At 40.6% G+C, this 21,813-nt stretch overlaps 1 protein-coding gene across 1 annotated transcript in view; it reads left to right on the top strand.

The window, feature by feature from the left end:
- The window catches only part of LOC132378073 (copine-9-like), a 643,860-nt gene that overhangs the window by 243,762 nt on the left and 378,285 nt on the right, over window positions 1-21,813 (top strand). The window contains exons 4-5 of the mRNA XM_059944788.1: window positions 4,899-5,002; window positions 14,243-14,282. Of these exons, the coding sequence (XP_059800771.1) occupies window positions 4,899-5,002; window positions 14,243-14,282 (144 nt within the window). The remainder of the gene's footprint in view (window positions 1-4,898; window positions 5,003-14,242; window positions 14,283-21,813) is intronic.

Here is a 21,813-nt window from a genome sequence, read left to right on the forward strand (position 1 = left end):
GGCGGCCGCAAGATGATGCATTTCGCAGAGTAAAGCTTCTATTGTGCACTGATTAAAGCAGTCAAGGAGATTGAAACATCGAAGTGAATAACAGCTGCCTGCCTTTTGATTGCTGGGTATCACTCTGCTACCAGAGAGTGGAGAATATGAATTTGGACCGTAGACTTTTTTCAGTCTTATAGTTTTTTATATTCTCTGTTTTTTGCCTGATCTTTCTTGTTTGTATTTTGCGCAGGGGGAGGTTGATGCATTTGAGGGTTGACGTGCTTGTTCTGTTTTTGTCCAGTTTTTTTTTGCATGGGGTGGTGGCTGATCATGCTGGCTTTCTTTTCTTTCTTGATTTCATAGCTACCTGGAGGAGAAGAACTTCAAAGTTGTATACTTTGATAATAAATGAACCTTTGAACCATTTTTTGAACCTTTGGATCCTGCTGTGAGTTATATACAGGCCTCTGAACAGTAGTCAGGAAGTGGGATACAAATTACAAAAGGAGATAGAGAAGGCATGTAAAAAGGTCAACGTTACAGTAGTCATGGGGGATTTCAATATGCAGGTTCATTGGGAAAATCAGGTTGATACTGGATCCCAAGAGAGAGTATTTGTAGAATGCCTACAAGATTGCTTTATATAGCAGCTTGAATTTGAGCCCACTAGGGAAAAGCCAATTCCAAATTGCGTGCCATGTAATAAACCAGATTTGAGTAGGGAGCTTGAGATAAAGGAACCCTCATGAGACAGTGATCATAATTTGATGGACTTCACCCTACAGTGTGAGAGGGAGTAGATAAAGTCAGATGTGTCAGTATTACAGTGGAATAAAGGGAATTACAGAGGCATGAGTGAGAAGCTGGCCAAGGTTCAGTGCAAGAAGGCACCAGCAGGGATGACAGCAGAGCAGCAATGGCTGGAGACTTTGAGAGCAGTTCAGTAGGTCCAGGACAGATCCAAAGAAGAAGAAATATTCTAAATGAGGATGAGGCAACTGTGGCTGACAAGGAAGTGAAGGGCAGCATAAAAGCAAAAGAGCGGGCAAAAATTAATGAGAACTTTGGGGATTGGAAAGCTTTTGAAAACCAACAGAAGACAACCAAAAAAAATGCCATGAGGAGAGAAAAGAGGAAATACGAAGGTAAGCCAAGGTAAAGACAGTACCAAATTCTTTTTCAGATAAAGAGTAAAAGGGAGGTGAGAGTGAATTTGCATTCTGTGGGGTAGTAATATGTAGTTGAGCCATGGTGAAGTGATACATAAACGTACATGTTATTATCGATAAAGACAGCATTTACACTCAGTGGCCACTTGATTAGGTACACCTGTACTCCTGCTCCTTAAAGAAAATTTCTAATCAGCCAATCATGTGGCAGCAACTCAATGCATAAAAGCACGCAGACATGGTCAGGAGGGTCAGTTGTTATTTAGACCAAACATCAGAATGGGGAAGAAATGTGAACTTTGACCATGAATGATTGTTGGTGTCAAACAAAATGGTTTGAGTATCACAGAAACTGATGTTCTTCTGGGATTTTCACACAACACAGTCTCTAGAGCAGAGGTTCCCAACCTGGGGTCTATTGATCCCTCGGTTAAAGTTGCGAGTCCATGGCTTTAGAGTTTAGAATTGTAAAAAGTAAACAAAGATCTAGTGAGTGGCAGCTGTGTGGGTGAGAATACCTTGTTAATGAAAGAGGTCAGAGAAGAATGTCCAGACTGGTTAAAGCTGACAGGAAGGTGAAAGTAACTCAACTAATCACGTGTTACTCCGGTGGTGTGCACAGCATGCACAGCATGTCAAACCTTGAAGTAGATGGGCTACAGCAGCTGAAGATCATGAGCATCATAGAAATACACTCGGTTCTGACATTATTAGGTCCCTCTTCTACTGTATAAAGTGGCCACTGAGTGCATACACAAGCTAGTTGGTGAGTCACTTGTGCTCTCCCACACACAGAATGATGGTGGTGACCATGAAACAGACCACCAGCACACAGCAGCTCTCTGTAACTATAATGCTGAGATATGAAGCTAATTTCCCCAATCACCGCCACTCCTGCCTCTTATTGGAAGCCACTGCTATCTGCTTAATTGCTACTGAGAGCTTTTAGCAACCCTGTTGAGAATCTCACACAATTAAACAACTAAGATGATGCACGACAGAGCAAAATAGGAGGGGGAGGGATAGATAGAGGTCATCTCTAAAGATCAGAAAATTCTCTTACAAAAATGCAGTGATTGGAAAAACAGCAAATTCGGTTTCATTAAGTACCTGAGTCAATTGAGCGCTTTTGGGAAAGAAAAAAGAGGACAAAGTGGTGTAGACCAAACATGTGATTCATTAATGTTCAGTAATTTCAAAGATAGTGTTTGCATTACTGTGCTTATTCTACCCTATTGAACATAACGGTGAAGGGAAGCTGATGCTCCCTAAATAGTTGTTTGTCTAAAATAAATAACTTGCTCCCTTTATCTCACACACTTCCTCCTCTATCCCATATGCTATTCTGTCACTTCCCTTTGTTTGTCGGATTTGCTGTATGCTCCTGCCACTTCTTCTCCCAAACGTACCAGAGCACTTCTCTATGCAGCTTCTGATGGGTTCTTTCCCTTATATTCAAAGTGAAATATTCTTGTCAACATACATATATGAAATTCATTTTCCTGCAGGTATTTGCAGTAAAAGTAAAGAGACACGATAGAATTTATGAAAAACTATACCTAAACAAAGAGTGACAAACAACCAATGTGCAAATGAAGACAATTTATATACAAAAAATATACTGTCAATACAAATTGTAGAGTCCTTGAAAGTGACTCTGTAGATAGTGGAAACAGTTCAGAGTTGAGGTGAGTGAAATCATCCACGTCAGTTCAGGAGCCTGATGGTTGTAGGGTAATAACTACCCCTGAACCTGGTGGTGTGGGACCTGAGGGTTATGTATCTCCTGCCAGATGGTGGTAGCGTGAAGGTAGCATGGCCTGGATGATGGTGGTCCTTTAATTGTGGATGCTGCTTTCTTGTGATCCATGTAAACGTGATCACTGGGGGAAAGGGTTGAGGTGGGCTGTATCAACCATTTTCTGCTCCTGCACATTGGTAGATCCATAACAGATTTTAAAACAACCTTCTTTTTCCATTTCTATATTGCTGGCATAGCTGTAGTAGTAATGTGCTCACTCAAATTAACCCAAGGGAATGTGGATTCCTTTAATGGAGAATACCTGTGTGTGCTTTTTTTAATGTGGGAAGGCTGGTACATGGGCAGTCACCATGTGGTTCTTGACAGGTCAGGGTCCAGTGGCATGGAATGCAAGATGCCTGGGGACTGTTCACTGCTGCAGCCTTACTCCTCCTCCTTCACTGCCATTGCGATGTGTCATCATCCTTCACCAGCTCCACTTTAGCAGTGTTAGCTGGATTGCGCGAAGTCTGGAACCTACCCCTTGATCTTCTGGTCATGGGTGGCCCTAACAGGAGCTAAGCTCAGATGGCATCAGTCTCGGGATCTCAGGAACTCACAATGACAAGGTGGAACATTCTAATCTGTGGCAATAGTGAGCTTGAGATCTCCCAGCCTCACCATTTCACTTGTCTAGCGAACCAAGTGCACTTTTAAAGCATAAATCTGTTACAATTGGCAAGAAATTGTGTGACCGGGATTCGCCATTAGTCACCACATTTGCGTAGTGGCTAGTGTGATGCTCAGGGCTTCAGAGTTCAACTCCAGCATCACATGTAAGGCATCTGTACATCCACCCTGTGAATGCACCTGTTTCTTCATACATCTCAAAGACTTACTGCAGGTTAGTTGGCTACAGCAGATTACCTTTCTGCAGATGGGTAGCAGGATTTTCAGAGAGGAATTGATAAGTGTATTAGTTGCAATAGTAACTTGTTGAATGGGCTTGCTGGAATTGATGAAAACCTGCAGAGATTTGATAGGCTGAATGGTCTCCATTGATGTTGCAAGAGAACATAAGAACTAGTAGGCAAAGAGATCAAAACTGACAGCTATCAGATCGCTTTAATAACTTGAAATGTTTCTCCATCAAAATTATACTAGACTTGGTTTTGTTTACAGTGCAAGTGCTGACTAATTTTAAAACCAGTTCACAGTAAATGCTAAGTGACGGAAATATTGAAACTTGGAGCTGTGTGTGGACAAGGCAGTGGTAACCATTTCATTCGGCAGGTGTGGAGATGGAGGAGAGACAGATAGAAAGGTGGGGGTGCCTGAGCAGAGAGGCTTTGTCACTATCAACTAATAATGATAATGCAGGGATTGGCATGTAGGCAATGGCAGAGTGCCCGAGCCTTTGGATGAGATGGATTCAAAACCCAGAAAATGGAAATAAATGAACATCAAAAGAGGACTGTTAAAGGAGCTCAGCATGCCAGGCAGCATCCGAGAAGGGAAATGGAATGTCAATGTTTTATGCTGAGTCCCTTCATCTAAATTTTATCCAGATGAAGGATCCCATCCCAAAGGTCAACTGTCCACCTCAAACCCAAATAAAGGGTCTCAACCCAGAATGTAGAATGTCTGTTTCCCTCCACATTCGCTGCCTGAACTGCTGAATTTTCCCAGTAGATAGTTTGCTGCTCCAGGTTCCAGCATTTGTCCTCTGCCTCGAGCAGAAGAGAACATAACACTTCAATGAAAAGTCTGGCAAATGTGCTAATTGGAAAACCCAATGTCCAAGACAGAATGGTGATCAAGAAACTATTACAACACATTGTTTCCAGATTTATTGAACTTGGTCTCAGTCTGTGAGCTGCAGATTATCTGCCATTTGCAAGAAGCTAAATCTGTTATATGAACAAGGCTTTGTTTTTAATGTTTTGCAGGTAAATCACTCTCCTCCAACTTTTAACCACCTTTTTCCCCTTTTTCTTTCCCAGTATGGAAGAACTGAAGTGATTGAAAACACATTGAATCCAGATTTTGTGCGCAAATTTGTCCTGGATTACTTCTTTGAAGAGAAGCAGAATTTGCGTTTTGATGTGTGAGTAGTGCCATTTCTGTCTGCCTGTTGCTACACTCCTCTTCTAAATTGACACACTGATAAATAACACAGGCTAACAAAGTCTGGAAGATAAGTACAACCAAACCACATTAAAATCTCATATGCAACCTTTGTTTTTGCCTTAATAAGTGATGCACCATTCTTATAAATTTGAAACAGTATTTTGAAATGGAGCCTTCTTAAAAATTCAAATCCAGAAAGAAATTTTCTTCACAAAATTGCTGCAAAGTTTTCAATATAGGCCTAAGTTTGTAATTATAGAGGTCAATCAATAGTCATGAACAAGTGCTATGACCTTTGTTACATCTATGAAATGAAAGAACCTTTAAAGTCAAGGAATGTTGTCAATATATTGCTGGTAATATTAAAAGGGGAATGGGTTTCAGTACAATAGTAATTACTTTTAATCCGCAGTAATTACTTTTCAAGTCAGCCTTGTGCTGATAAAATGTGTTCTGTTGGCATGTGTCTATTTCCTATTACCTTGAAGGGAAATGTCAGCCTCCTTGTGAATTCTACTTGGTGCAGATCATACCATGGGAGTTTTAATCTCTTCCTGTCATATTAGTAATATTTATCTGTAGGTCTTGGGTGCCCTCATTGGAAAGCAAACACACAGTGTTGCTTTAACAAAAAATATATCAATCTTTGCCTCAACTTCTTTCTTTGCCGAAAGGTGGTAAAGTCTATGTTGAGTTTATTGTCATATGCCCAAGTGTATGTATGCACAAATGTAATGAAAAGCTAACTTGCAGTGGCATCACAGGCACATAGCATCATATAAGCAGAATTTACACACAAAAAAAATTAAGCTTAAATCAAACACAATTTTTCCATGATGAACACAACTAGAACAAAAAAATCAGTAAATTTTAGTACAAAAATAGTCATAGTTTTGCTAAACTGTAATGATTAGGGCCTTACCATTGGTTTAAGAACTAAATGATAGAAGGGAAGTAGCTGCTGTTGAACCTAGTAGTGTGGGGACTTCAGGTTTCTGTACCTTCTGCTCTATGGTGACCGGAGAAGATGGCATAGCTCAGATGGAGGGGATCTTTGGTGATGAATGTTCCTTTCTTGAGGCAGCACCTTCTGTAGATACTATTGATGGTGGAGAGAGATATATCTGTGATTATACTGGGCAGAGTTCACTAATCTTCTTGTATTCCCAACATTTTAATTGATGTACCAGGCGATGATGCAACCAGTCAGATAATTAAGATGTGATGAAATAAAAGCATGTCTACCTCTTTGTCCTTTAATCTTCTTAGCTTTCTAACTGCCAGAATTAACTTCAATTATTATGACATAGTAGGATGCCATTTGGCCCAAAAGTTTCATGTTGGTTCCCAGAAGTTGAATCCCATTAGTCTCATGCCCCAAAACCATATATTTCTGTGGCCGATCAGTTTTAGACAGAACATCGGAGTAGGAGCAACCGTTCGGTCCTTCAAGTCCTTTCAACTATTGAATGTGATTATGGCTGGTCATCCTCATTGGTACCCTGTTTCTACTTTCTTCCCATCGCTTGCTATCTTCAACTTCTAAACCTTACTCTCACTCCTTCTGGAGACTATATTAAATAATGCCTTTCTGTGGGAGGAAATTCCACATGTTTATTTTTCACTGTGTGAAGGTATTTACCAAAAGCTCTGCCCTAAATGGCTTACTTGATATCCCTAGTGTTTGACCCCCTCCTCCTTGTTCCAAACTTGTCCACCATCTTTCTTGAATTTTCGTATATCAATCTTATGAGGATTTTCTAAATTTCACTGAGACCCACTCTTATTTTCAAGACTCCGGCATACACTGGTCTAATCTTCACAATCTCTTCTTGTACTTCATTCCTGCCATCCCAGGAATCACTCTAGTCAACTGCACTGCCTCCAGATCAAGAATGTTCTTCTTTGGATAAGAAGATCCATGTACAGTACTTATCAAGGCCTAAATAATTCCAGTTAGACACCCCTGTTCCTGCACTCATATTCTATCCTTATGAAGGCCTATATATAATTTATCTACTTCTACGCATACTTTCACCGACTTGGGTACAAGGACAACCAGTCTCTTCTCACGTTCATGTTCATTAATTTCACTTTAACTCTTTTCCTACTTCCCTACATGAATGGTAATTTACATTGTGTAACCATCCAGCATGTCATTGGAATTTAAAAGGAAACCAAGGCACTTGGGAGAAATCCCTGTGATCAGAGGAAGAATGTAGTTGTAGTGCAATCATTTGAGGCAAGTATGATGTCCTCCTAAGGAGTTGTCTGTTGGTGGGGCCTCAAGTGGAGGCATTCCAGAAACCACATATTCTGGTGCTGTGTCAGCAATATTAAGTGGTGACTGTGATTAATAGTTGTTTTTTTTAGCTGTTCAGTCTGCCCTTTTGCAGCTGTTGGGTTTACCTCATGTAGCACAGCTCCCCCTTGAACATATTTCCTCCAGGTGTTTCAACATCTTCCAAGTTTTTAGATGTAAAGACCCCACATATTGTTGGGATCAAATCTGGATCCCTGTAGCTGTGACTCAGCACCAGTTTACCACAACAAACTAAAACGATAATTTGTCCAGAACATTGTGCATAAGTTATCATTGAATCTCATGAGTTGAAATCAACCTTACAAATGTTATCTTAGTGGTTATTGGAATTATGTGGAATGTGAACAAATGGGGCCTAACTAGGATACTGGGACATGATTGAATAAATTAGATATTATTCATGGTTAGTGTATAGTGGATTTCTATGTGTAGAGGTTATTCTCCAAATATACATTCTCCGTGGCTAATGAGTTATCCTTTGTCAGGACAGAAATACAATGAAAAAATTACAATGGACTTTTACAAAATGGAGAAGATAACAGCATCTGTTAATCATAAGCTGGAACAATTTGATCCATACTGGAAAAAATGGTTTAACTACGTAACGCCTCATAGGCCTGATTTTATTCTCACAAATCAATGAATCTGTTGTAAAAAAAAATCATTCCTTACTTGTACATTGTTCTTTCCTTTTGCTTGTTTTTTCTTTCCACTCTTCTCTATAAGTGTATACGCCAGATAAATACTTTGTGGAGATTTTGTGATATATATGATTATATGATATATATGTACAATGTCTGAAATACATCTTATGGAAATGTTTGTTTGATGAATTTCAATAAAAAAAGAAATTACAAAAAAAAAGAAAAATCTTCAGAAAAAAGGATTTTTTTTCTGAATTGGTTTCTAGTTGTATGACTCAGAATAGATCAGTTGAACATTCGGCCCCAAATAGACCAATATGAAATTCTCACAGTTGTTCAAGGTTGAAATGCCACAATTGTTGGAAAGAATTTATCTGCAGCTCTTAGAGATGTACTCAGTGTTAATATCTGGCACTGAGTTTCATGGCTTTTCACTGAGAAGCTGTCTTGCATTTAGACCTCGTAAATTCCCTCTTTTGTGAAAGGGGGATTTGGAAACTGGAACTGTAAATTACAGTAGTAGTAGGGTCATGATTAGTGTAAGACTTTACAGTGGCAGCTACTTGGGTTTAATTCCTGCTACTTGCTGTAAGGAGTTTGTACTTTCTCCCCGTGACCATGCGTGTTTTCTCCGGGTCCTTTGCTTTCCTCAAAAGCATATGGGTTGGGTTTATTTTAGTTGTGGGCATACTGTGTTGGCACTGGAAGTGTAACATGGCAACACGTGAGGGCTGACCCCAGCACATCATTGGGCAGTATTGGTTAGTGACAGAAAATTTCATTGTATGTTTCAATGTACATGTGACAAATAGAACCAATCTTTAAATCTTTACTCATCTGGCAGTTTCTGTTACTTACGTAGCTCATCTCCTATTCATTTCTCAATGGTAAACTAAAATCATTCAAACCTCCCACAACATAAAGGGTGTGGGTCATCAATCAAGTTCAGTTACAAATTGCCTTCATTTTAATTCATTATTCAGATGAGCCCCCATCCTGAAGCTTCTTATTACTGGCAAATAGTTTTGTGATTACAATGATCAGACACTTTGACTAAAGCAGTTTATTGTAGTTTTGACCTGATACAACAGCAAGCCAATTATAACTTAGCTAGGGATTATAATGCAACATTATAATAGGTTTAGATAAAGCTTTTAATCCCTTTTCTGAAAAACATTTGTGCGTTGCTTATTAAAAAGATTTGCAAAGAAAATCAATTGGTTTGTTTTCCAGCTTCATTCTTCCAGATGCTGTTTTAAGTTTGAGAATAAATGTTTGTCAGCAAACCTGATGTTTCTGAAACGTATCTGCTGTGAGTGATAAGACACATCATCTGTGGCATCTTTTGAAAGAGTGCAGATTAGATGATATCATTTTGGCAAAAATAAGGTTAGCCCGTGATTTTCTGAGCTGGTTATGGTAGAAAATACCTAGATAAATCAAAATTAAAAGGTGTTTTAACTTATGTTCATGTATCTTCAACAATCAAAGGTTCAAAGGTAGGTTCAAAGATACAATTTAATGTCAGAGAAATGTATACAACATACATCCTGAAATGCTTTTTCTTCCCAACCATCCACAAAAACAGAGGCTTTCCCCAAAGAATGAATGGCAGTCAAATGTTAGAACCCCAAACTCCTCCCCCAGCTCCCATCTCTCCCACACGTAGGCAGCAATAACCCCCCTCCCTCACCAGCAAAAAGAAGCATTGGCACCCACCACCGAGTTCTCAAGCATGAGCAAAGCAACAGTAAAGACACAGATTTGCAGTAGAGCCAAAGACGATATTGTTCACCTGGCATTTGACATACCACAGGCTCTGTCTCTCCCTAATAAGAGAGAAAGCAGTGTCTCCTTTTTCACATGATATGCATATTCAAAATTTCATGGTTTCTGTACAGTTAACTTAATTATTGACAGATAAAACTTTTGTACAGAGCAACAGCATACTTATTTGACTCAACAAATCAAAGGAGGAAACCAGCAGGCCAGGTGACATCTGTGGAGGGAAATGGACAGTTGATCCTTTAGGTCAAGAAGGAGTTCCTCCAGCAGTTTCATTTTTGTTCCAAATTCCAGCATCTGCAGTCACTCCTCCTTTATTTCTACTTATGTATCTGGGTCCCTTAACTTTGATAATAGGAGGCCATTCTGTCCTTTCTATCCATGCTCTCTTCCTGCAAAGTAACCCCATCACTATGATACTTAGCAACATCAAAAGAGATACAGACTGTTTAGCAACTTAATCTATCTCACCTTTCAATGAGACTGTGGACCCCCACTAACTTCTGCTTCTTTACACTTAGAAAATATTGTTCTATTTTAGATCTAAAATGGATGCTGCATTTTCTCTGTAGAAATCTACTTGACCCAGTTTAGTCCATTTTCTTAATGTGTGCCTTTTTGTGATATTGCTTATAATGCTATATCTTTGTCTGATCGTAATACTTGGATATCGGATTTTTAGTCTCAACTTTTTTTTTGTATATAAATGTAGAGAATCGTTGATGTACTACTGCAAATCTCTACAGGATGCCACAAATGTCATCCTACCAATGAGAAAGGCTGCCCATCAACCCAACCCACTGTCACCTGTTGCTCAGTCTAATTCTCAACCAGGTCAATTATTTTCCTTGAGCTTCAGCAGTCAGCCTTCTGATGAAAGGTATTAAAACCACGTATCTCACCCACAATGGAAATTCTCCTGCCTGCTGTTAGCTAAACTCTTCAAAAAATTCGATGTCCGGCAACTTCCAATCAATCTGCCTTATTTCAATTAGCTGAAAATTTTTGAAGTGTTCAGTCACTCAGTCCTTCATTATACACTCTAATGAGCTAACTTTATTTCATCTCACAGAATCAATATATCATTTCCTCCATTCATCCTGCTCTGTCTAAATGGAGGTCCCATAATTATGAACTTTGTAGACAATGCAGAAATTAGTTATTCAGTTGACGGTGTTGAAGAAATCAGCAGCGTGTGCTAAAATGACACTGGTTGAGTGGAGAGTGAAAGATGGAAATCATGACAGTTGAAGGAAAGGCCAATAAGGCAGCGTGAGATATTGAGGTGTGCCAAATAGATGGATCTTGAGATACATAGCTTTGAAGTATATGAAGGGCTTTTCTCTTTGGAGCAAAAGAGGATGAGAGATAATTTGTTAGAGGTGTACAAGATGATAAAAGGCATTGACAGCCAGACTTTTTCCCAGGGAGGAAATAGCCAATACAGTGGAGCATAACTTTAAAATGTTAAGGGAAAAGTATGGGGGGGGGGGGATGTCAGAGGTAAATCAGAAATCAATTTAGAAAACAGCTGAACAGATGAGAAGACAGCTGAAACGTCCCCACCCAAGCAAGGCTGCAAGCCCGGATGGTGTCAGCCCCAGGGTGCTCAAAGCCTGTGCCCCCCAGCTATGTGGAGTACTTCACCATGTCTTCAAGCTGAGCCTGAGTCTCCAGAGGGTTCCTGTGATGTGGAAGACATCCTGCCTCGTTCTGGTACTGAAGACGCCGCGCCCCAGTGGCTCCATTGACTACAGACCGGTGGCATTGACCTCCCACATCATGAAGACCCTGGAGAGACTCGTTCTAGAGAAGCTCCGGCCTATGGTTAGGCCACACTTAGACCATCTCCAGTTTGCCTATCAGCCCCAACTAGGAGTTGAGGATGCCATCGTCTACCTGCTGAACCGTATCAATGCCCACCTGGACAAGCCAGCGAGCACTGTGAAGGACACGTTTTTTGACTTCTCCAGTGCGTTCAACACTATCCGCCCTGCTCTGCTGGGTGAGAAGCTGACAGTGATGCAGGTGGATGCTTCCCTGGCATCATGGATTATTGATTGCCTGACTGGCAGACCACAGTACGTGCGCTTGCAACACTGTGTGTCAGACAGAGTGGTCAGCAACACTGGGGCTCCACAGGGGACTGTCCTGTCTCCCTTTCTCTTCACCATCTACACCTCGGACTTCAACTACAACACAGAGTCTTGCCATCTTCAGAAGTTTTCTGATGACTCTGCCATACTTGGATGCATCAGCAAGGGAGATGAGGCTGAGTACAGGACTACGGTGGGAAACTTTGTCACATGGTGTGAGCAGAATCATCTGCAGCTTAATGTGAAAAAGACTAAGGAGCTGGTGGTGGACCTGAGGAGGGCTAAGGCACCGGTGACCCCTGTTTTCATCCAAGGGGTCAGTGTGGACATGGTGGAGGATTACAAATACCTGGGGATATGAATGGACAAGAAACTGGACTGGTCAAAGAACACTGAGGCTGTCTACAAGAAGGGTCAGAGCTGTCTCTATTTCCTGAGGAGACTGAGGTTCTTTAACATCTGCCGGATGATGCTGAGGATGTTCTATGAGACTGTAGTGGCCAGTGCTATCATGTTTGCTGTTGTGTGCTGGGGCAGCAGGCTGAGGGTAGCAGACACCAACAGAATCAACAAACTCATTCGTAAGGCCAGTGATGTTGTGGGGGTGGAACTGGACTCTCTGACGGTGGTGTCTGAAAAGAGGATGCTGTCCAAGTTGCACACCATCTTGGGCAATGACTCCCATCCACTCCATAAAGTACTGGTTAGGCACAGGAGTACATTCAGCCAGAGACTCATTCCACCGAGATGTAACACTGAGCATCATAGGAAGTCATTCCTACCTGTGGCCATCAAACTTTACAACTCCTCCCTTGGAGTGTCAGACTCCCTGAGCCAATAGACTGGTCCTGGGCTTATTTCCACTTGGCATATTAACTTATTATTATTTAATTATTTATGGTTTTATATTGCTATATTTCTACACTATTCTTGGTTGGTGCAGCTGTAACGAAACCCAATTTCCCTCGGGATCAATAAAGTATGTCTGTCTGTCTGTAAAGAAGCACAAAACTTGCTGCTTTGCAGTTGTTTTATTGAGAATTAGTAAACAGAGAAAAGTTGAATAGATAATGATAGGGATCTACTAGTGAGGAGAAAACTAAGATTAAAGACGCCACCTAACAATGAGTAGCTTGTTTCATACCACAGAGATAATAAAATTCTATTCAAATCTATAGAAAGCAATTAACCCAATTAGAAAGCTATTACTTGAATGCTGCAGTACCAAGTTAACCACTGAGAATGCATGTATTCAAGAAATGTACAACAAAGGAACTTCCGGAGCTTTCATCTCTGCACTGGACCGAGGCGGTGGCCTGCAACTAACAGGCTCCTGGATCGCTGCTGTGACTGGCTTCATGGCTGCGGACTTCTTCTCATTAATTCGTAAAATGTTTGAATAATTTGTTTTTTTTTCTGTACATTGGGGGTTTGGCAGTCTTTTCTAATAGGTTCTAATGGGTTTCTTTGTTTTGTGGCAGCCTGTAAGGAGACAAATCTCACGGTTCTTTATAGTATACATACTTCGATAATAATATAGTCTGAACTTTTGTATTGCCACTTGAGGCATATTAAACTTGAATATTAGAACTACTTAAAATACAAACAAATAATTAACTTTTGAACTGCAAAGAAAATATCAATTAAGCAGTCTAACCTAAGAATTAACAGTCTGATCCAACAAAGAGGAGAAAGAAGTGGAATTTCTGACTCTGTAGAGGTGCACGGTGTTAGGAAAGATCTGGTGCAAATATAGCAAAGGGTGGTAACACTATCCTGGCCTGAAAAACACCCTCCAGATAAGCAGACTGCAAGCAATGTTGAGGGAAGCCACAATTCATGCCTGTAATCCTAGATTTACCTGTCATGGAACAAAATGGTGATTGGTGTCAGGATCAATACATTGAAATCTTTACACTTAGCAGGGAGACCAAAACAGCATAAAACCAGAAGCCATAGGAGCAGAATTAGACCATTCAGCACACTGAATCTGCTCCACCATTCTATCATTGCTGATTTATTATCCCTCTTAATTCCATTCTCCATAACCTTTGACATCCTGACTAGTCAAAAACCTATCAACCCCTGCTTTATATATACTCAATGACTTGGCCTCCACAGGCTTCTGTGGCAGACAATGGGCCAAATGGCCTAATTCTGCTCTTGTTCATTTTTCGCATTTAAACATCATAAGTTAGTTGCAGATTTTTGACTGAGCAATAAATGCAGGCATCATAAAATTAAATGAGACCACAAATATATCGCCTGAACACAGTAAGGTAAGGCAAGTTGTCTTTGCTTCGAATGTTATCCTTGTGGTTATGGATGTTTCACTTCTAATCAGACTGGTTGCTTTCTTATATTTGCAGGTACAGTGTTGACTCAAGGAGCACAAACATTTCAAAGCATGTGAGTATGAAAATCCTTTTAGTGTGGGATTTAGTAAAATTAGGATTTAGTAAAATCCTTCATAGCTGTGCTGTAAATAGTTTCAGTCATCATGGGAGATGTACTGCACACTACAGTGGAATTCACAGCTTAGTCGAAACCCAGGCAAAGAGCCATAACAACTACTGATCACCTTCACACACCAGTCATGGAGTTGGTGCAGACTGGCACATTACACCAAGCTCAGCTTGTGTCACATCACTACACACTACCCCTTCACTCTGTATGATAGGGGTGGCACAACTACCAGAGCTACTGTCTCGTAGTTTCAGTCAATCTTGACCACCCTCAGTACTGTCTTTGTGGAGTTTCATGTTCTATCTGTGACCATGTTCATTTTCACTGGGTTCTCTAGTGGCAAAACATGTGGGTTGTTTGGTAACTGGGCCCTGTACATTTCCCCTGGTGTATTGGTAGGCAAATCCTAAAAAGGGGGGATGGGATTGAGGGAAATAAAAATGGGATTAGGGTAGGATTAGGGTAAATAGGTGTTTGATGATTGAGAGGAACTGGACAAGCTCAAAGTCCTGTTTCTGAGCCACATTCAAGACTCAAGATTGTTTAATATCATTTCTAGTGCATAAGTGTAAAGGACAGTAATTGTTACTCTGGATCCAATACAGCAGAAAAAAAAACACAATGACTTAAAATACAATAGTAAAAATAACACAATAAATATGAATACATAACCTAGCTTGTATACAATGATCCTATGTCCATAAAGTGATGCTGGGGACAGGAGTGTCTGTACAGAAGGTGACTGACAGAAAATGATAAAGTAGTGGTGGCTGGGGTGTGAAGGGAATGGTGTATTGGGTAGAGTATTCAGTCAATTCCTTGTCTGATTTTATTTCAGTATTATTTAGTGTTTTATATAGAAGGGTCAATGTACTGAAAATAAACAACTACTGGGGCCAACAAAGGAATGGAAGCAAAGCTGTTCAAACTCTTGCACTTCTTCAGTCATTCGTTTAGATCGAGGTTGATCTATACCTTAACTCATCCCATCTGCCTTGTACTTTGTTTCCATAACCCATAATATTCCAATCCAGCAAAATTCTCAATTTAAGCCTTTTATTTGCGTAATACTGAACAAGAGAGTGCTATGGATTTACATCACATTTGTATGTGGCAGAGGAGGACTGACCCAAAATCAGAACAGCAGAGATGATTACACAGTGAGTGATAACTTTAAACTGCAAAACAAATGAGAAAAAATACTTCCCACAACAAGGCATCAAATAAACTGAAGGCTGGCCAGTTTGTACGAGTGAACAAGGATTGTGCTTGAGAGCTGGGTTGAAATGGTCTGCAGATGATAAGTCGGCAACAAGCGGCAGGTGACTCCTGTTAGCTGGGTGGAGCCTGAATCTTCAGGCCTGACAATATGAAGAAGTATTTTCTGATGTCACTCATCAATAAGCTTGTTCTGTTGAAGGTCAGGCCCTCTTAATATGAATGCCCCACCAGAGGAAATTCCTCACTATCTGCCTATGAGTTCATTCTAGAACACTCTAGTTAAATCACAGTGCATACAACCTCTCTTCATAATTTATCTCTTAATCCCTGGATGGCCAATTTGAGAAATTTTGGGAAATATGAGTTACATACGCTCTAGTTTCATACATCTGCCTCCAGGTCACTGCCTGGTATGGAAACTGTACCCCCCTCAATCGCAGGACTCTGCAGAGAGCAGTGCGGACAGCCCAGCACATCTGTAGTTGTGAACTTCCCATGATTCAGGACATCTACAAGGATGAGTGTGTAAAAAGGGCCTGTGGGATCATTGGGGACCCGAGCCAAACCATCCCAGCCGCAATCTATTCCAGCTGCTACCATCCAGGAAACAGCATAAAAGCCACCAGGCTCCGGGACAGCTTCTTCCACCAGGCCATCAGACTGATGAACTCACACTGATTTGAGTGTCCCCTATATTACATTGACTGTTGTATTTATTATAAATATTTATAAATTACTACGATTGCACATTTAGACAGAGACATAACAAAAATTTTTACTCCTCATGTGTGTGAAGGATGTAAAAAATAAAGTCAATTCAATTCAACTTCAAATATGATATCTTGCTCCAAATGGGATCTAATCAGAGATTTCTGTAACTTAAACATCAGTTTCATCTCTTGGTTGAACAGCTCTCTTGAGGTAATCACCAGCATTTCACGAGTTTATGATTTTATTGTGCATTTGTTCACTGGTTTTAATGACTTCCGCAACTAGAACCCTTAATGTCAGTGTTCCTTTGTATTTTATGTTAAAGTGAAACAATTTGAAGAACATTTTAATGATCATGGACTCATTCTCTGTGGCATTTTGCTCATTTATTTTTGAATGGAAACCTCAGCCAGCACACATAGGAGTTTATACTTTGCACTTCCCGAGCAAGACACATGGGTCATGGACACATGGGGTCCTCCTAAAAACAATGATGTAAAATGTACCCTCAGTGTGACGTAACTGAGTCGGAACATTCAGCTCCACCTTTTCTACCTTTGTAGGACAAGGAGAAGGACTGTGGCTCACCGCATCCTGCTATCCAAACTTTGGGCCCTGCAAATACCTTTGGACAGAGTTCTTCAATGTCCAAGTTCAAGTTCAGTTTATTGTCATTCAACCATACAATGCATAGGACCAAACAAAGCAACGTTCCTCTGGACCAAGGTGCACAACACAGTACATTTAACACACACATATCTCATAAAGTAATATTAGCATAAATAAATTAACAAATAATAAGATGCATATATGAAATCAGTATAATGCTTCACTGATACTTCATGCATGATGAGACCTGGATGCGGCAGCGAGTTCAGTAGTCTTGTGGCCTGGGAGAAGAAGCTGTTTTCTATCCTAACGGTTCTTATCCTAATGCTTTAATCTCAAAGGGGTCAAAGGTGTTTTTAGATGGATGGGTTGGCCAACTAGAAAGAAAAATAAATACATATTACACCTAATGGCAAACATGGTTTGTATATTCTGCTCAACTTTGCAGTCATTTTTTCAGCTCAGGTATGCTCTCTATAAGGAAAGCCAACATATTTAGGTGGTAACAACAAGACTAATGCATTAGAGCCTATGAAGTGATCTCTCTGCTCATAGTTAGATGATTGATTGGCTTCAATGAACGTGCTTTAACTGCCAGAAGTTGGCTTTCAGTCCAGGCCAGACTGCTGAGGTAGAAGGCCCTGTTAGCCATCAGCATTTTCAGTAAAGTTGCTTGATTGTTCAAAGTGTAAATGAGTCAATGACTCAGACATTCAGACCAAAAGAAGATCAGTACCACTAGACTAGCTGATCAGTTGCTTGTTAAGTCAGACAAGTCATACAAAGGAGCAAAAGTAGGCCATTCAGACCGTTGAGTCTGCTCCACCATTCCATCATGGCTGATCAGAAAGGGATGACATAGGATCAGAAGGTGTAGAGTCTCTCTGGGTTGAGTTAAGAAATGGCCAGGGTAAAAGGACCCTGATAGCAATTGTATTCCGGCCTCCAAACAGCAGCCAGGATGTAGATTACAAATAACAACAAGAGATAAAAAGGCAAGTCAGAAGGGCAATGTCATGATAATCATTGGGGATTTTAACATTAATGTGGATTGGGATTACCAGGCCAGTACTGGACCTCAATAGAGAGAATTTGTAGAATGTCTAATGGATAGCCTTTTAGACTCCTCACTGACGATCAACACTGATGCACCTCAGGGTTGTGTGCTTAGCCCACTACTCTACTGTCTGTATACACATGACTATGTGGCTAGGCATCACTCAAATACCATCTATAAATTTGCTGACGATACAACCATTGTTGGTAGAATCTCAGGTGGTGACGAGAGGGCATACAGGATGAGATATGCCAACTAGAGGAATGGTGCTGCAGCAACAACCTGGCACTCAATGTCAGTAAGATGAAAGAGCTGATTATGGACTTCAGGAACAGTAAGATGAAGGAAGACAACCAATCCTCATAGAGGGATCAGAAGTAGAGAGAGTGATCAGCTTCAGGTTCCTGGCTGTCAAGATCTCTGAGGATCTCTGAGGATCTAACCAGGTCCCAACATATCAATGTAGTTATAAAGAAGGCAAGACAGTCGCTATACTTTATTAGGAGTTTGAAGAGATTTGGCGTATCAACAAATACACTCAAAAAATTCTATAGTTGTACCGTGGAGAGCATTCTGACAGGCTGTATCACTGTCTGGTATGGAGGGGCTATTGCACAGGACCGAAAGAAGCTGCAGAAGGTTGTAAATCTAGTCAGCTCCATCTTGGGTACTTAGCCTACAAAGTACCCAGGACATGTTTAGGGAGCAGTGTCTGAGAAAGGCAGTATCCATTATGAAGGACCTCCAGCACGCAGGGCATGTCCTTTTCTCACTGTTACCATCAGGCAGGAGGTACAGAAGCCTAAAGGCACACAGTCAGCAATTCAGGAACAGCTTCTTCCCCTCTGCCATCCGATTCCTAAATGGACGTAGAATCTTTGGACACTTCCACACCCTTTTTAAAATATACAGTATTTCTGTTTTTGCACATTTTAAAAAACTATTCAATATAAATAATTGATTTACTTGTTTATTTATTATTATTTTTATTTTTAATTTATTTATTTTTTCTCTTTGCTGGATTATATATTGAATTGAACTGCTGCTGCTGCTAAGTTAACAAATATCATGTCACATGCTGGTGATAATAAACCTGATTCTGATTAGCTTGTTGCTGAGCCCACTATGGAATCAGCTTTGCTGAATTGGGTATTATGCAATGATCCGGAGGTGATAAGAGAGCTTAAGGTTAAAGAACCCTGAGGGAAAAGTGATCACACTATGACTGAGTTCACTTTGAAATTTGAGAAGGAGAAGCTAAGTTGCAATGTGTCAGTATTTCAGTGGAATAAAGGTAATTACAATGGCATGAGAGGGGAACTGGCTAAGGTTGATTGGAAAGAGACACTAGCAGGAAGAACAGTAGAGCTGCAATGGCTGGAGTTTCTGTGAACAATGAGGGAAGTGCAAGACAGGTATATTCCAAATAAGATGAAATTTTCCAGTGGAGGAAGGACACTATCGTGGCTGACAAGTGAAGTCAGAGCCAAAGTAAAAGTAAAAGAGAGGACATACAAGGGAGCCAAACCTAGTGGGAAGAGAGAGGATTGGGAAGCTTTTACAAACTTGCCAAGGGAAACTAAGCAGGTCATTAGGAAGGAAAAGATGAATTATGAAAGGAAGCTGGTGACTTAATATCAAAGAAGATACTAAACGCTTTTTTAAGTATATAAAGGGTAAAAGAGAATTGACAGTAGATATAGGACCAATAGAAAATGACGTGGTATCGTAGTGAGAAATGCAGAGATGGCAGAGGAACTGAATGTGTATTTTGCATCCGTCTTCACAGTGGAAGACATCCACAGTGTACCGGGCATTCAAGAGTGTCAGGGAAGTGAAGTATGTGCAGTGAAAATTACAACTGAGAAGTTGCTCAGGAAGCTTTATGGTCTGAAGGTGGATAAATCTCCTGAATCTGTTGGAATGCACCCTTGCGTTCTGAAGGAAGCAGCTGGAAAGATTGCAGAGGAATTAACAATGATCTTTAAAGAATTGATAGATCCTGGCATTGTACCAGATGGTTGGAAAATGCAAATGTTACTCTGCTATTTAAGAAGGGTGGAAGGCAGCAGAAAGGAAATTATAGACCTCTTAGCCTATCAGTAATGGTTGGAAAGTTGTTGGAATCAATAGTTAGGGATGAGATTATGGAATACTTGAAAGTACGTGACAAGATAGGCCAAAGCCAGCATGGTTTCCTGAAAAGAAGATCCTGCTCGACTAACCTATTGCAATTTTTTGAGGCAATTACAAGCAGGGTAGGCAAAGGAGATACAGTGGATGTGCTGTTCTTGGATTTTCAGAAGTCCTTTGACGTGAGGCTGCTTAGTAATGTAAGAGCCCATGGAACTACAGGGGAGTTACTAGCATGTGTGGAGTATTGGTTGATCGGCAGAAAACAGAGAGTGGGAATAAAGGGATCCTATTCTTGCTGGCTGCCGGTTCCACAGGGGTCTGTGTTGGGACCACTGCTTTTTACGATGTATGCCAATGATTAGGGCTATAGGATTAATGGATTTGTGGCTAAAATTGTCAAAGATAGGTGGAGGAGCGGGTAGTGTTGAGGAAACAGAGAGCCTGCAGAGAGACTTAGATAGTTTAGGGGAATGGGCAAAGAAGTGGCAAATGAAATACAATGTTGGAAAATGTACGGTCATGCACTTTGGTGGAAGAAATGAACGGGCAGACTATTATTTAGATGGGGAGAGAATTCAAAATGTAGAGATGCAAGGGTACTTGGGAGTCCTTGTGCAGGATACCCTAAAGATTAACCTCCAGGTTGAGTCGGTGGTGAAGAAGGTGAATGCAATGTTGGCATTCATTTCTAGAGGTGCAGAATATAAGAGCAGGGGTGTGATGTTGAGGCTCTATAAGGCACTCGTGACCACACAGTATTGTGTGCAGTTTCGGGCTCCTTTTTTAGAAAGAATATACTGACTTTGGAAAGGGTTCAGAGAAGATCCACGAGAATGATTCCAGGAATGAAAGGGTTACCATATGAGGAACGTCTGGCAGCTCTTGGGTTGTATTCCCTGGAGTTCAGGAGAAAGAGGCGGTTCTCATAGGGGGTTTAACATTTCAAATGTTAAAGGCCTCAACAGATGAGATATGGCAAAGTTATTTCCCATGGTAGGGGAGTCCAAGACAAGAGGGCACAACTTCAGGATTGAAGGATGTTCATTTAGAACAGAGATGCGGAGAAATTACTTTAGCCAGAGGGTGGTAAATCTGTGGAATTTGTTGCCAAGAGCAGCTGTGGAGGCCAAGTCATTGGGTGTATTTAAGGCAGAGATAGATAGGTTCTTGGTTGGCCAGGGCATCAAAGGGTGTGGGCAGAAAGCAGAATTCTTCTGGAAAAATTGGATCAGCCCATGATTGAATGGCCGAGCAGACTCGGTAGGCTGAATGGTCTACTTCTGCTCCTATACTGTATGGTCTTATAGTCTTATTTATTATCCCTTTCAAACTCATTCTCCTGTCTTCATCCCATAACTTTGATGCCCTGACTGATCAAAAACCTATTAACCTCTGCTTTAAATAAAAATGTGCACAAGTGCTCCAGCTGAGCCTGCTTCACTCTTAATCCAATCTATGTAATACCTTCTTCTGAAGTGCATCCAGCTGATTCGAGGTTGCAGGGGGAAAGTGGTGAAATCTATGACAATTTATTCTACTCTCCTTGGGGTTAAACACCCCAAAAACAGATTATTTTCTCTTGCAATTGATTGTTTAAATATTATAATAAGAGCCATGATATTGACCTAATGTACCCAGTGTTAAAAAAAAAGAATAAATTAGAATCTGGCCTGATGATGAAATTCAGTTAAAAAAATTAGGACTAGATTATATTTGGGCCCACTATTTATTAACCATTGA

Source organism: Hypanus sabinus, chromosome 19 (genome assembly GCF_030144855.1).
Source record: "Hypanus sabinus isolate sHypSab1 chromosome 19, sHypSab1.hap1, whole genome shotgun sequence".
In the NCBI taxonomy this organism is placed as follows: domain Eukaryota; kingdom Metazoa; phylum Chordata; class Chondrichthyes; order Myliobatiformes; family Dasyatidae; genus Hypanus; species Hypanus sabinus.